Source organism: Brachyhypopomus gauderio, chromosome 5 (genome assembly GCF_052324685.1).
Source record: "Brachyhypopomus gauderio isolate BG-103 chromosome 5, BGAUD_0.2, whole genome shotgun sequence".
NCBI classification, from domain to species: domain Eukaryota; kingdom Metazoa; phylum Chordata; class Actinopteri; order Gymnotiformes; family Hypopomidae; genus Brachyhypopomus; species Brachyhypopomus gauderio.
Window position 1 is genome coordinate 30613352 of NC_135215.1, and position 16240 is coordinate 30629591.

A 16240-nucleotide genomic window follows, 5' to 3' on the forward strand; every position below is an offset into this window, starting at 1 on the left:
AGACCTACAGTTTTGGCTAGCTCACATGTAGAGACTGGAAAAAGTGAAATGTTCTACATTAATGTAATGCATATTTGCATTTGAGAGTCCAAAAGACCCTCCAAAATAATATGAATAAATTTCACAAATGTTAGTGTGCTTAAAACAACACAGCAAATACTATATCTAGGTCCTGAGCAGAACTTCTGTAGCCTCTGGGTGCTACCCTGGTAGCCATGTGCTATGTTACCACTAACCACTTTGGAAGTTATACATCATCATTGCCCAATTAGACTTATTGACTTGCTGGTATCTTTTGTGGATGTCCATCTCCTAATGAATGAAGTTAATGGGTTTTAAAATATATAAAAAAAGAATCTTGTCAATGGTTATTCCAAGCAATGACCCCCAAGGAGATGTTAATGAGAGTCTTCGATGAAGAGCCATGGTCATGAGAGCTGAGGAGCCTCCCTGGCTGGATAAGCTCCACGGAAGCAGAGGTGGCAGACGCTTCTGCTAACAATAAGATAATCTTGCCAGCGGCTGGGACGGGCAGAAGTGAAGGACAGCACAGAGCTACTGATCATGGCAGCACCAGATCAAGAACCAAGTACTAGGACGATCAAAGCAGAGGTCGATCACACCGCACAAGACCCAAGATGCAGACTGTGTGAGGGAGACACTGAGATCATCCAGGACCTAGTAGCAGGATGCAAGACGATGGGATGGAAAAGATACTGAGCGAGAGAACCAAGTTGCAGGAGGTATATACAGAAACATGCAACGTCTATGAGGTGAACTTAAGTTGGGGGTTAAAAGAGCCCATGACCCTGCTGCTGGTCCAATGGTGGTCCTGCCTCGGTCCACTATTGGTAGGTACATCACATCGGGAATACCCCACTAGACATGTCACCTTGTAGATGCTCTGGTCCAGCTGTCTAGCCATCAGTCTGGATCTTGTCAGTCACTCACCCGTTTTTCCTGCTTCCAACAACTTCCACAACTGACTTTGTTTCCATAAATATTTCATCCATTGACACATACCATTATAATGAGATAATGTTATTTACTTCTCCAGTCCGTGGCTGATCAGCATATATGGTAGGCTTTTAATAAACAAAATGGATTCCACAGACCCCTATATGTAAATGGCTTTGAAAAGCTCTTTGTATAAACTATTCCTACTAAAATAAATATCATACTCATAAACAAATATTATATTCAGTTTACAAATTTTGCTTAGAATTTGGAGAGAGACAGTGTGCATGGGAGATTTCTGGGTGCTCGGGCATCTCTCTTCAGCCCCAGCTCAAGGTTTATTCTTCTTCTCTTTGGCTCTTGAATGCTCTGCTGATTCTTCTACCTTATGTTCAGCTTCAGCCTCTCCTGGGGGTTCGGAGAGGGGGAATGGGGGGCGATCCGGACCCGTCTCTGGTTCTGCACATGAAACGAGAGACGGGATGGACAGAGCATTTGGTGTGGTCAAACACTGTAAGTTACCGAGCAATAAATGACAAGTTGGAGTCTGGTAAACTGAGGGGAAGAGGGAAGGCAGAGGGCCCCATGAGTAAAAGTAGCTTTCCTGTACCTGCGGCTAACTGCATGCTCTTGCTGTAGCCAGCAGCGGAGGACATGGCCTGGCCCAGCGCGTGATTGGTGCCCAGGGGCTGCTGGGAGGAGGCCGGCTTGCTGCAGGAGGTGCGCTGGCTATTCTTGGCCTCCTTGCCCGGCTTGGACCATAACAAGCTGTCACCGGCGTGAAGAGCTGCCCCCATTTTCTGGGCCATCTCAATGAGCTGGTGGAAAGAGAAGGTGCCCTTACAGTCGTGAACAACGGGTAGCAGAGAGGCAGTGCAGAGCACACGCAGGTGTGAATGTGGAACCGCTCGTGCACACTCGTGTGTCGTTGGTGTGTAATGGCTGTGAATGTAGAGACTGGTTTTGTGGCATGCTACCTCAGGGTCAAACTCAGCGTTGGTGGAGCTCTCCATCAGCACACCGACTTTCCTCTCCATCTCCTGGTATTGCAGTAGTGCTGCCTTCTTATCTCCTTGATTATACAGCAACACAGCAAAGTTCAGATTCACCAGAGGATTGGCACTGTCACAGACAAGGGACAAACAGACAGACAGACAGACAGATGGACGAGTCAGTGACTGGAGTGAAGAGGTTTATCTAAAGAACAGGTGCGGTTGCTGAAAGACGTACTCATCCAGCTGAGCGGCCTGCTCATAGGACCTGCGGGCGTTGTCTGCGTCGTCCAGATTGGTGAGTGCAACTGTTCAAATGAAGAATCTCAATTAAACTCCACAAGAGCTACACACACAAATACATCTGACTCTGCTTAGTCTGACTTTAAACACACTTTATTTAGTTCACTTTAGTTCGGCTACACGTTTACCTTTGGGTTAACCAAAGTTATGTGCCTACCCAATTATATAAAAGCATTTTAGCACGTTTTGTGTTGAGTGATTAGGAAAGCATAGAGAAGAAGCTCAGGGAGAAGGGGAGGAAGGGAGCAGGCATGGAGGAGAGGAGGCGCAGGTGAGGAGGCGCAGGTGAGGAGGCACAGGTGAGGAGGCTCAGGTGAGGAGACTCAGGTGAGGAGACTCAGGTGAGGAGGCGCAGGTGAGGAGGCGCAGGTGAGGAGGCGCAGGTGAGGAGGCGCAGGTGAGGAGACTCAGGTGAGGAGGCGCAGGTGAGGAGCACCTGCCAGGAGCATGTAGAGCTCTCCCATTCGTGGCTGCAGGTTAATGGCAGCACTCAGGAAGTGGAAGGCGGAAGCATACTGCTGCATGGTGAGGTGCACCAGACCCAGATTATACAGGACCTTCCAATCAAACGGAGACAGGTAATTTGCTCTCTTCAGACAGCTTATAGCCTGAGAAAAACAAACAAACAAACAAACAAGACGAGGAAAAGTTACGCTGGAACAGAGACAAGTGTGACAAGTTAAAAATAGTCACGCACCGACAAACTCGAGAGCTGTGAGACTCACGGCAACATATTTCTTCTTGCCAAAGAAGCACATGCCGATGTTGTTCCAGAGAGGAGGGCTTTCTGGCACAGCGCACGCCGCCACACGATATTTATTCATGGCCACATCGAAATCCCCATGTGTCTGCATCATGCTGCCCGCTGCCAGGATAGCCTGGGGAAGAACACACACACACACACACACACACACACACACACACACACACACACATTCACATTACACACCTGGGGGAGGGGAACACACTCAAAGACAAGAACCCTGAAATGCCAGGAACAAACCACCCTGTTCTCCCTACCTTGTAATTGTTTGGATCATATGTCAGAGCATTTCCAAGATGTTCAAAGGCTTTCTGATATTTGCCAAGCTGAGTAGAAATAGGAAGAAAAATTCTAATTAAAATATGGAATATATTAAATACAGAACACCTATGTCTTTAATAGTCAAGAACAAGCTTGTCAGGGGACAGCTGAACGTCAGGGGACAGCTGGACTGACCTGCATGTACAACAGTCCCAGTGTGGTCAGCAGCTCCGTGTTCTCTGGAGAGAAGCTACAACAGACAAGCAGAAGAGCTCAATTCAACACCCCAAACACTCCTAACTCAGGAAGTCCCTTCTAGAACATCTTTGCATCGACCACATGGAGCTGCTTGTGGACACACAAACTGCAGTGTCAGTGGTGACTCAGCTTCTTAAGCCCTTTCTAATGTACGTTTAGGAGTGGGTGATTATGTGAATGAAGATGAAGTTTCATCAGGGAATCGTGTCATTAGAAGCACAACGTACAGTATTTTATACAAAGATTCTTGTAGTCTTTATTCAGAAGCAAACATTAAGCGATCATTCATCAGCACCGCTGGTATTCAACAAGAACTGTTTCAGAGATAAGAGCTGTCGTTTAATAGGACAGGACCAAACCATATGGCCTATGCATCCATAAACAAACCAATGTCTTACAAATCACACTAGCAGGTTCTGGAAGCTAGATGTATTTGCAGTTCCTTTAACAGAACGCTACAGTTTAGGGGCACATGTATAACCCATGAAAGTAGTCCAGGACAGACAGGTTTGGGCCCCGTCCCTGAAGCCTCCATAAAAAATGAGGACATCACAGTAACTAACTTCACTCTGTAATAATCTTTCCACCACTTCCTGTCTCAGCCTCCAGCTTCCCAGCAACATCAGACGACTTCGTCATGCCTTCATGTCTGACTGTTGCTCATCAGGCTGTTAGTTATTCATTTTTACAGAGGGAAGCATGGGGGGGGGGGGGGGGGGGGGGTTCGTTCCTCCGTCTCTTGTTGAAATCAGTCCTAAGAAGCGAGAGGTGCAGGGGTGCCTTGCTCAGGGGCGACCCCCCAGCCGGGCTCATTAAAGCGCACCCCACTGTTTGGCGTTACTAATTCATCAGCTCTGCAGGAGGGAGGTGGTAATAATGAGAACACACGTGGCGTTCACACTGAGCATCTACTCTCCCAGCAGCCCCGTGGTGCCTCAACACGAGCTGACGAGCCCAGACTACGTGACGGAGACGCCCAGGAGAGGCAGAGCCACATGGCAGATTCATTTCCTTTTCTCTTTTAGGGCTGTGCAGATAAGTCAATAAGAGCAAAGTCAACATTAGAGTTCACAGGGAAGAAAATATTAGTGATTCCTTTTGTAACTCCTTCCAGTCAGTGAGTAAATTCTGTTTAAGGGCAGGCTGATCACACAGAGAAAAGCTGTTTAAAGATCTCCTAAGGGAGGTTTGCGGAAAAGTGCTGAGAAACAGAACTGAAGTAGGAGTGTCACATCAGCTGGTAAATGTGATTAATTACAGTGAAAGCCTCTCATCCCAGCGTGCTACGTTGCCCCAGGCACGTCACTCGTGCTCACGCAGACACTGTAACCACTTGTTGTGAATCTGGGCATCTGAGGTTACTCTCGTTTTGCGAGATTTGCCTCATGTGTGGGTGTGCAGCCACATGCTGAGAAATGTGAACTTGAGAAAAATGCTTTTGATTAAATTAATTCATGGTCATGAAGCAGATCCTGGCTAGATTGTGTAAATAATTTGGGTGGAGCTGGTAAACTGTAACCTAATCAGAAGGTAGTGTACTGTAAAACCTGGCTAGTGTTTGAGTACTCACTCCACGGCGCTCTTGTATATCTCGATGGCCTTCTCCGTGTGTCCCTGTAACAGGTGCATCTTTCCCAGCGTCTTGTACGTCATGTCGTGCTTGTTTGACTGCAGTGCCATGTTCAGCTGCTCCTCAGCCTTCAGACAAAATACATTAACATTTTAAATCAGGTGTCATTTATCATTTAATTAAAGCTACAATCAATAGGTTTAGGATTAGACAATTTGCTGCAAGCATTTATTATTGGTGATTCCATGATTTGAAACTGAATTTCAAACAATTTTTAAACTGAACTGGGACATTTCATTGCACATGTAAAATAACAAAGGCAATGTTAAATCCCATATCTCCACACTTTGTAATCTTATTGTGGAATTTATGCTAGTGTATAAGGCAAATATTCAATATTCAAGGATTCATTATGGATAACTCATCACACCATGCAAGACTGGGGCGAACTTACATTCTTGAAGTCCTTGATGTAGATGTAGCTAACTCCAAGGTTGTGGAAGATCTCCTGCAGAGAAGGTTTACATTTACATGTGCAGCATCTGGCAGACACTCTTATAAAGTGAAGCTTACATATGTATTAGTATGGCATTATGAGTGTTGCTTTGCTTGCAACACATAATTGCTGTGTTTGTAGTAGCTTTACCAGGTGAGTTATAGATTGTATACACTGTACATCGACATGGAATTATTGGGTGTGTGTTGAAAAGCTGTTGTAGACATCATGACAGTGCTTGCAGAGAGTGGGTCATGGGAGGGTTTTTTACCCAGTCTTTCTGATTGAACCGTGCTGCTTCATTGTAAACATCTATAGCAGCCTTATGCTTCCCTAAGAGAAAACTGAACACAAAAAAACACATTAGATTAAACATGTTACAGCTTTTAAATGGAATGCTTTGACAGTTACCTTGCTGCAAAATCACAGAATGTTAACTCAAGCATGATGTGTGGAAAATTTAATTTTCACTGAAAAAAAGTTATTGTTTTAAATCACAGCACACTGCTACATCCGCATAACAAATAGAAAATGTGTTTCTCAATTCCTGTCTGCCATTCCCTCAGATCTCAAACGCCATCACCATCACAGGCAGTGCAGTACCAGTAACCTTAACTACCCCCAATGGTCGTCACCATCAAAGACCATGTGGGCCAGTTGGCTCTGGAATGACCAATTTGATGTCCAGAAGGCTGACTTCATCTCGGTCTTAGCATCCCTCCACTCATTTCACTTCCTGGCTTTGATGGAGACCTGGATCATCCCTGAGTACTCAGCAACTCCAGCTGCCGGTGGTGAATATAAAATCTGCCCGTACATTCACTCATGGGAATGCGGCTTGGCAGAGGTGGTGGCACAGGTTTGCTGTTGTTCTCAAATCTGTCATTTCACTCTTCTTCTCTGCTTTCCAGTTCTTTTGTTTCATTCTGTTGATGTATTTCTCCACTACACTTCACACCATTATCTATCGCCCTCCATGTCCACTAGGTAATTACATCGATGAGCTTGACGCTTTCCTGAATCATATCCGCACCAATGGAAACTTAGTCATTCTCGTCAGCGACTTCAACCTGCCATCAGACAAGCCGCAGTCTCCCTGTCTCCTCCCCCTGTTGTCATCATTGGCCCTCACCCTCAACCAGTCTTCTTTTTGTATTCACAGAGTTGGCAACGTTCTAGACCTTCAGAACGTCAGATATTCAGCCGACGCACCCCAGCACTGGACATCCCGGTCACCCCCCTCAACCTCTTAGATCACTGCTTTCTATCTTTATCTCTCACTATTCTCCCTATTCACACCTCCTCCACTTGCTCTTCTTCCTCCTGCTGCAACCTGTGCTCCATCCATCCCTCTTCCCTTGCTTCAAATGCCTTGTCTACCCTTCCTCACCCTGACTCTTTCTTCTCTCTCCCTGGATACAGCAACTGATACTTTCCTCTCTACACTCTCTTCAATAATTAACCTGCTGTACCTCCCATCTCCAGACTTGGAAGACCTTCCCTACCTGCCCCCTGGATTCAGACCTCTCGTCATACCAATTTCTCCTTTACAAAATCATCCTACTACAGAGAAACAATAGAACCATCAGCAACTCCTCACTATTGAAGGAATTAATTAAGTTGTGTGTACATAGTGCCTTTCTAGAAGCTCAAGGACGCTTAACAATTAACATACACAACATTTACATCCAGTCACATGTCGGTGAGAAGCAGCAGTCAATTGTGCACAACGTACTCTCAACCAGAAGCCTCAGTTCCTTGGGGGACTAAATTAGGTGCAGGGAGCAGAGGATAACACCTAGGACAGAGCACCATCCACCACTATGCATGCAGGCACACAATTATTCACGCACACTCACACAAGGACAACTTTATTAGGGTAGGCATCACCGGGCATGTAGACACATAATAATTCACTCACTAGGACAATTTTTAGGGGGATAGCCAATTAACCTGACCTCCATGCTTTTGAACTGTGGGAGGAAACCAGAGACCCCGGAGGAAACTCACGCAGACATGGGGAGAATATGGAAACTCCCCCCAAGACCCTCGTGCAGAGAGGCAAACATGCTAAACACCAAGCCACTGTGTTGCCCACACAGTTTATTTTCTTCTCTCCTTAACTCTCCCTCTCCACCTCCCTTCTTTTTTACCTCAGAGAATTTCATCACCTTCTTTGAGAAGAAGTTTGCAAGAATACAGAAGTCCTTTTCTTCTGTTCCCACTCCTCACACCAGTATTCATTCCCCCACATCTCCACAGTATTCTCCTCTCTCCACAGGCAAGATCCTTCAACTCTTGACATCTAACAATCTGACCGCATTCCCACTGGATTCGTTCCACTCTGTCATGGGAGATCTGCTTCCATAGATCTCTACAATCACAAACATCTCCTAATCCTTGGAACATGTGCCTACTGGACTCAACACTGCCAGGATGGTGCCAATCCAAAAGAAGAGGACTCTCCAGTGTTTGTGACAAATGTATCTACAGACCAGTACCACTCCTCTTTTTCCTTTCAAACGTTCTTGAACGAGCAGTCTATAAATCAATTGTCTCTCTCATATAGAACCAGCTCTAAGATCCCAACCAGTGTGGCTTCAAATCAGTACGTTTTACAGCAAACGCCCTCACAACAGCAACTGAGAAGCTTCATCCCGTCAGAGTTGCCAAACTGTCATCTTTGTCACTTTATTCTTCTGGATCTTTCTGCAGCCTTTGACAAAGTAAACCACAACATCCTGCTTTCCATTCTCTCTAATCCCTGAATCACTGACTACATAGAAATGGTCCCAGTCCTAACTGGAGGGGTAGTTTTATCAGTGAACACGAATATCCACACCAGTCCATGTAGTGTCTCTTTGCTGTTCATCTGGGTTCAATGCTAGGTCCTCTTCTCTTCTCTCTTTACACTTGAATTCATGGTGATGTGATATCTTCTCATGGTTTCTCCTATCACTACTATACTGATGACACTCAACTAATTCTTTCCTTCTCACCTTCTGATGCTCAGACTTCCAGTCGTATCTCAGCATGCTTGGCTCACATTGCTTAATGAGTGATGGCTCACTACTTGAAGCTCAATGCCTGCAAAACTGAGCTTCTGTACATCCTGCGAACTCCAGATACTCACCAGGACTTCACGGTTTTCTTTAATTCACTGGTCACTTTCTAAAGCTGCACAGTCTTGGTATAACTTTCAATGACTAGTCATTCTCGACTCATGTTTCAAAACTGACCCAGTTATGCAGGTTTCTTCTTTACAATATAAAGGGGCACAGCAGCATGGCTGGTCTTCAATCATCCAAAGTTCACTCTTGTTACTCTACTCTACTGTACTGTTCCCTTCACTGGCTTCCAGTAGCTGCTTGCGTCAGGCTTAAAACCCTGCTGCTTGCCTACAAAGCCAAGTATGTCTCACTTGAAAACTATCCTTCAAGTCTCAGGAAAGACCAGCATCAAGACTCTTTTCCATCCTGGTTTCCAGATGGTTAAATAAACTTCCACTGACTGTCCAAACAACAGAATTAATTGAAGACTCATCTATTTGTGGAGCATATTAAATTACCACTACTGCTGTACTTAAATATCATATTGCACTATTCCTGATAATTGGAACCCTTTTAGTACTTATTATGGTTTGGTATTGCACTTATGCTCATTTTGTAACTCTATGCATTAGCATTTACTCTTGGATCTAGCAGCATCCTACATCCAGACTAGCTAGAATGCATTCTGTGAGTAGATGACAAAGCGTTCTGAATAAGAGTGTCTGGTAAATGCCAGAAATATAAATGAAAATGTATCTGTTTTCTGCCATTGTTTTCCAGGTTTAGTCAGTTCCCAGTGTAAGCAGTATCCAGGTGTATCCAGATTAAAGTCATTACACACCTCCTTAAATATCAATTATGATATCTATTACAACATACTTTCTAACTGCTGAGGGTGTGATCTTTAATCTGCAGTCTTAAAAAACGAACAAATGCCATAAAAAGCACTAGCAGAAGCAGGTTAAAGCAGGCAGTACAGCACAGCATAGTGGGAGCTTACAGGGAGCGGGCCACTTGTTTGAGATTGTCTGAGCTGGTGGGGTTGAGGATGGCACAGCTCTGGAACAGCTCCAGAGACTGCTGGATCTTCCCTTCCAAGCGCAGAATCAGAGCTACACACACATAAAATATTATAGAGAACTATGATCACACAGAGAGAGAGAACCAAGTTGCAGGAGTTATATACATTAGTACACACTAACATGGATAAATTGGAAAACCCGTTTCATACATTTTCCATTTATCGACACTAAAATGCCATTTTCCACCAATGAAAATGCATGTTTTCAAAGTGGATCATACTGAAACTCTAGCTTTGGTCTTGTAGTGTGGATAAGGGAAAATGTATCTTATTGGAAACACACAATGTAAGATTGTCATGTGAACGCCACAGAAACAAAATGGCTGTAATTCTCAAATTCAAAAAGACTATTTTCTGCATTAGATATTTTAATTTCATGTTTAGATGCTTGACTTCATTTTCTGTCCTGACAGAAAATCTGTGTCTTTTCTCTCACCATCTATGTGGCTGCTACATCGTATGCAGCTGCAGCATGTAAACAAGTACTGTGGTGGATGGTATATAGGAGTCAAAATTACACACTTGTACATACTCAATTCAACTTTTTTTTGTGTGTCCATGGGGATATTCTCGAAAATGGATTTATAACACCAGTGTAACCATTACACAAAAACATTTTTCCAATTTACCCTTGTGTGGATATAGTGACTTGTCTGACTGAAGACATCATATATAAAGCATTTTTTGAGTCTTTAAAAGGCTATGGTACCGACCTTGGACATATATAGCATATTCACACATGCCCTGTGTCTCCTGGAGCTGCTCTTTGATGATAGCCTGAGGAAATAATCAACTAATTAAATATTGAAAAAATTAAATATTGTGAAGTGTGAATGTAATTCATCCTGATGTACTTCAACAAACCTGTTTGAGTACAGAGTGAAGACACCTGTTCTCACCTTGCATGTGTCATAGTCTTTGCGGATGTAGTGCAGATGGATGAGCCAGTTCCTCCGCTCTAGTATAGGAAGCTCTGGAGCTGGAATAGGACCATGTGCAAATACACCAAAACTAAGTCATTAATAATGCATTTACAAACTACATGACCTAGATTATGACAGAAAGTCTAATAGTCATATAGTCTGCTGTGGCAAGACATTCATTTTAAGCCTTCAGCAGAAGTCCAAATAAGTAAAAAAAATATATACACCATTTGTGCACACACAAAAAAAAAATTCATTAGAGTCTAAATAAAACTTTCCCGAGGCAGTGTGGTGTAAGGCAATGTAACTGGGAAGAAAGTCCTAAAACATAAAAGTTGTTGTAGTAACTCTGAATTCAGGTTACAGCATGTTTCATCTGGTTTAGGGTACACTTTACTTTATATTTCTTACACATGTCTACAAATATCCTGAACTAGACTGACATGAAAAAGACAGCCATGTGTTAGTGACTGCACTTGTCTTTTATTATGAACATTTTTCCATTTATGTGATAAAGTGTATTAAGCCACCATGCCCCCTCTTCACCGCAGGCACGCATATGAAGTTTCCCTTTAGCAAACACAATAGGCATCTCAACAAAGTGTCCACTGGGAGGTCATTTGCCACTTCCATAGCTTGCTCACAAGGCTGCTGGCAAAATCAGACTTCAAGTCATTCTGTTCTCAGACAGATTTGTCTCTCTGAGCTTTTAATCCTATTCAAAGCTACTGTATATCAAGCCCATGGAAGAAACTAACAAAACAGCACCACTCTCAGGGCAAAGTGCAGAATGACAGCCAAAGGCTGCGTGCTGCTCATTGATTACTTTTATGTACTCAGCTCTAGCTATAGTGAGCACAATGAATATTGGGTGTTAAAAGTAAATAAATAAATAAAAATAATTAAATAAAAAGTGTTGCTATCTACCCTTCAACTTCATGTCCATGCTGCCAAAATTGTAAGCAAGTATTTGAATCAACCAATTGCATTATGTGATGTGATTTTTTTGCAGTGGTCTGTGAGCCTACAGACTTGTTAAAATGTTTCACAGATAAGCAGTGGTAGTCCATTTTCTAGTATACTGAAAATTAAAGGAAAGCAATCTTATTTGAAACAAACCCAACTGGTCATTTTTAAGCAATTAGCTTTCTTCCTTATCTCAAAGCAGACATCCACCAGTGTGGACCCTCACATGGACTACTGGTCCAATGGTCTACATGGGGAACAGTACTAGTACCTTTTTTAAGACGGGGTTTCTTAACGTCAGTAGCCAAAGGAAGGGAGACATCCTAAAAAAAAGTATTTATTAAATAATTAATTACGATATGACACTTTATGCACCGAGTCATTATTCACCTTTAGTGGCGTACATGAATGTTAAACACTGTTAGACACACGACAGGGTCAGTCTTCTCATGTAAATGTGGAGATAATCTGAGGCAGTGCTGAGATCAGGTAGCAGCTGCTAGCTCGTTAGCCATCCTAGCTGCACTGGTCCACTGATGGGATTTACAAAATTACTGTTGGATCGGCGGGCACATATAATCAGTCAAACCAGATATGAACGACATTTAGACATGAATGTTTAAATATTCGAGTCATACACGCTGTTATTCTCCTTATGTGTTCTCCTCTCACACTAGATATTGTGTTTAGTCTCCTCATTAGCTAACGCTAGCTAGCCAAACCTAGCTGGGTTAGCTAGCGTTACATTAGCTAGCCAATTTGCGAGCTACAGTTATGGGTGTGTACTGACTGCACTTCAAAGAAGGGGGGCATCTACATTTCTCGACACTCTGTTCAGAGACTCTTTATTAAGATACAGTATTTCTCACCGTTTTAACGGATTCCTCCGCCATCCTTTCTTGCAACAGATGCTAAGAAGAGGTACTTCCGGTTTTGCAAAGAGCATATACGTTACTATGGAAACAAATCGTCCAAGACTATGTTAAAAGTATAATACATTTGCCTTATTATTTGTAGTTGGATTTTTTGTTAAACGTATTTATTAAACCTATGCATTTATTTAACAATATTTATTACATTCATTTAATTACGTTTATTCAGGGCTCGTAGGCACGAACACTACTATTGGAAATGAAAGAGCCTTAATATTTAAAGTCCAAAGGTGTTAAACTGATCAGCCATATAAAGATGATTATAGCTCTTGCAAGTAATGCAGCAGCGGTGCATGAGGATAAATGGGTGATGATAATTGATACTTTTATGCTATTTTATTGATGTGTTAATAAATTTACATGTAGCACATCTAGATTATTTGAAGGCACAGTTGAAATCTGAATGGTCAATTATATCCATAATATAAACACAAAAAGTTAGGGATTCAGCTGAAACTTATGGAAAATGTAAAAGGTTCACACTACAGTGATATCATGACAAGTAGGGCATTTAAATAGAAGATGGTGATTTCCTCATCTCAAACAATCTTTTGAAACTAAAGCCAACAACAGTGGTGAGTATACCCCACCCACCAAAAAATATCAACGTCTTAATAACTTATGCACCACTGAGCTTCAATTATGGCTACATCTCATGCTGCTCAGAAGATGACTTGCATCTCAATAAATTAGAGTATCATCAAAAAATGTATTTCAGTAATTCAATACACAAAGTGAATTGCATATATTACATAGATTCATGACTTGATCTATTTCAAGTGTTTATTTCAGTTAATGTTGATGATTATGGCTTACAGCCAATGAAAACTCAAGTTATCTCAGAAAATTAGAATATTATAGACCACCAAAATAATAATTTTTTATTCAGAAATGTTGGCCTACTGAAACATAAGTGCAGTAAATGCACTCAATACTGTTGGGGTTCCTTTTGCATGAATTACTGCATCAATGTTTCTTGGCATGTAGGCGATCAGCCTGTAGCACTGCTGAGGTGTTATGGAAGCCCAGGTTGCTTTGAAAACAGCTCGACTGCACTGTTGGGTCTGTGTCTCTTATCTTCCTCTTGACAATACCTCATAGATTATCTATGAGGTTTAGTTCAGGAGAGTTTGCTGGCCAATCACAGTGATGCTGTGGTTATTAAACCAGGTATTGGTACTTTTGAAAGTGTGGACAGGAAATTTCCATCTCCAAAAAGCTTGTCGGCAGAGGCAAGAATGAAGTGCTCTAAAATTTCCTGGTAGACGGCTGCACTAACTTTAGAATTGATATGACACAGTGGACCTACACCAGCAGAAGACATGGCTCCCCAAACCATCACTGATTGTGGAAACTTCACACTAGACCTCAAGCAGCTTGTATTGTGTGCCTTCATCCAGACTCTGGGACCATAATTTCCAAATGAAATGCAAAATTAAAAAAACATCTGAAAACACCACCATGGACCACTGAGCAACAGTCCAGTTATTTTTCTCCTTAGCCCAGGTAACACGCTTTTGCTTCTGGCGTTGTCTCTTGGTCATGAGTGGCTTGACACAAGGAATGTGACTGTTGTAGCCCATGCCCTGAATATGTCTGTGTGTGGTGGCTCTTGAAGCACTGATTCCACTTCTTGTGAATCTCCCCCAAACTCATGAGTGGCCTTTTCTTGACAATCCTTTCAAGGCTGCGGTTATACCAGTTGCTTGTGCACCTTTTTCTACCTCACTTTTTCCTTCCATTCGATGCTCCATTAATATGCTTGGATACAGCACTCTGTGAACATCCAGCTTCTTTAGTAATGACCTTTTGTGGCATACCTTCCTTGTGGAGTGTGCCAATGACTGCCTTCTGGACATCTGTCAAGTCAGCAGACTTCCCCTAGATTTTGTAGCCTACTGAACCAGACTAAGGGACCGTTTTAAATGCTTTGGAAGCCATTGCAGGTGTTTAGTGTTAATTGTTCTAATTTTCTGTGATAATGACTTTTGGGTTTTCATTGGCTGTAAGCCATCATCTTCGACATTAACAGAAATAAACACTTGAAATGCACTATACTGCCAAAAGTATTCGCTCACCCATCCAAATGATCATAATCAGGTGTTCCAATCACTTCCATGGCCACAGGTGTATAGTCAGTCTTGGTTTGGTGGTTGCCAGGAGAACAGTACTTGTCTGACTGCATTGTGCCAAGTGTAAAGTTTGGTGGAGGGGGATTATGGTGTGGTGTTGTTTTTCAGGAGCTGGGCTTGGTCCCTTAGTACCAGTGAAAGGAACTCTGAATGCTTCAGCATACAAAGCCATTTTAGACAATTCCATGCTCCCAACTTTGTGGAAACAGTTTGGAGCTGACCACTTCCTCTTCCAACATGACTATGTACACAGAGCAAGGTCCATAAAGACATGGATGGGCAGTGTCTGGTGTGAATGAACTTGATTGGCCTGCACAGAGTTCTGACCTCAACCCGATAGAACAGATTTGGGATGAATTAGAGCGGAGCCTGAGAGCCAGGCCTCCTCACCCAACATCAGTATGTGACCTCACAAATGCACTTCTTGAAGAATGGTCAAAAATCCCCATAAACACACTCCTAAACATTGTGGACAGCCTTCCCAGAAGAGTTGAAGCTGTTCGTCATATTGAACCCTATGGATTAGGAATGGGATGTTACTTCAGCTCATATGTGAGTCAAGGAATGTGAGCAAATACTTTTGGCAATATAGTATAGATCACTATGCCATCCCACTCTTTTTCTTCAGTCCAATAACACAGAGGTTAGGTATATTGGCATTCACTGACAAAATTCTCCCTGTGTGTACGACTCTTCATGTTCAATAAAAACAGTTGTCTTGAGTGTCTGTGCATGAATGTGTGTGTGCTTGTATGGCCAGTAGAGGATGGTTCTCTGTCACTAGGGTCTGTCCTCTCTCCCCTTCCTGCACCCCATTCAGTCCCCCAGGGGGCTGTGGATTCCGTTACAGAATACGCTGTGCACAATTGGCTGCTGCATAGGGTTTCTATGGGATTCAGGTCTGGAGAAAGTGCAGGCCACTCCATTTGAGTTACCCCAGTCTTCAGTAGCCATTCCCTAATGATGCAACCTCAATAACCTGGAGCAATATTCTCTATGAAGATGAAATTAGGACTGTTGTTTATGAAGAGGCACAATGACTGGACTACTGATGTTATTCAAGTAGTATGGGCTTGCCACAAAGTGAAGGGCAGTTCTGTATTGACTAGAGTCTAGTCACTAGACGCACCTGCCCGCACTGTAACACCACCACCACCACCACCACCACCACCACCAAAGAATCATCTGGTGGTAACAGTGGTTGATGTGTAGCGCTCTCTTCGATGTCTCCAATATCGTTGGTGGCCATAATTTCTGATCAGCATGAATCAACTTTCATCAGTGAACAGCACTGAGGCCCACTGGTCCCTCATTCAGCGTAAATGCTCCCTGATGATGACACCTGTGCCTGGTGGTGTGGTGCTCGAAGTTGTGTGGTTTTCATCATCGGGTTCCGCAGGGCACTGTTCACAATGAAGCAGTCATCAGTGTGGGATGTGGCCAAAGGACGTCCACTTCTACGTCTGTGACTCTTCTGTTCTCTCTGTATCTCTGTTGCAACCTGCTGATCACAGCTTCAGTCCCAACCTCCATCTGAGAACATCCTGTTTGAAGCC

At 43.1% G+C, this 16240-nt stretch overlaps 1 protein-coding gene across 1 annotated transcript; it reads right to left on the reverse strand.

Moving 5' to 3' along the window:
- Window positions 1-1068: 1068 nt before the first annotated feature.
- Window positions 1069-12575, reverse strand: bbs4 (Bardet-Biedl syndrome 4). Its single transcript, XM_077007032.1, has 16 exons — window positions 12490-12575; window positions 11892-11943; window positions 10631-10710; window positions 10445-10508; window positions 9651-9762; window positions 5872-5944; window positions 5559-5612; window positions 5105-5232; window positions 3472-3526; window positions 3273-3341; window positions 2978-3130; window positions 2689-2860; window positions 2188-2257; window positions 1935-2079; window positions 1568-1775; window positions 1069-1416 (listed from the first exon to the last, which is right to left on the reverse strand). Exons 1-16 carry the CDS (start codon window positions 12511-12513, stop codon window positions 1289-1291), a joined length of 1587 nt encoding a protein of 528 aa, XP_076863147.1. The 5' UTR covers window positions 12514-12575; the 3' UTR covers window positions 1069-1288.
- Window positions 12576-16240: the final 3665 nt, after the last annotated feature.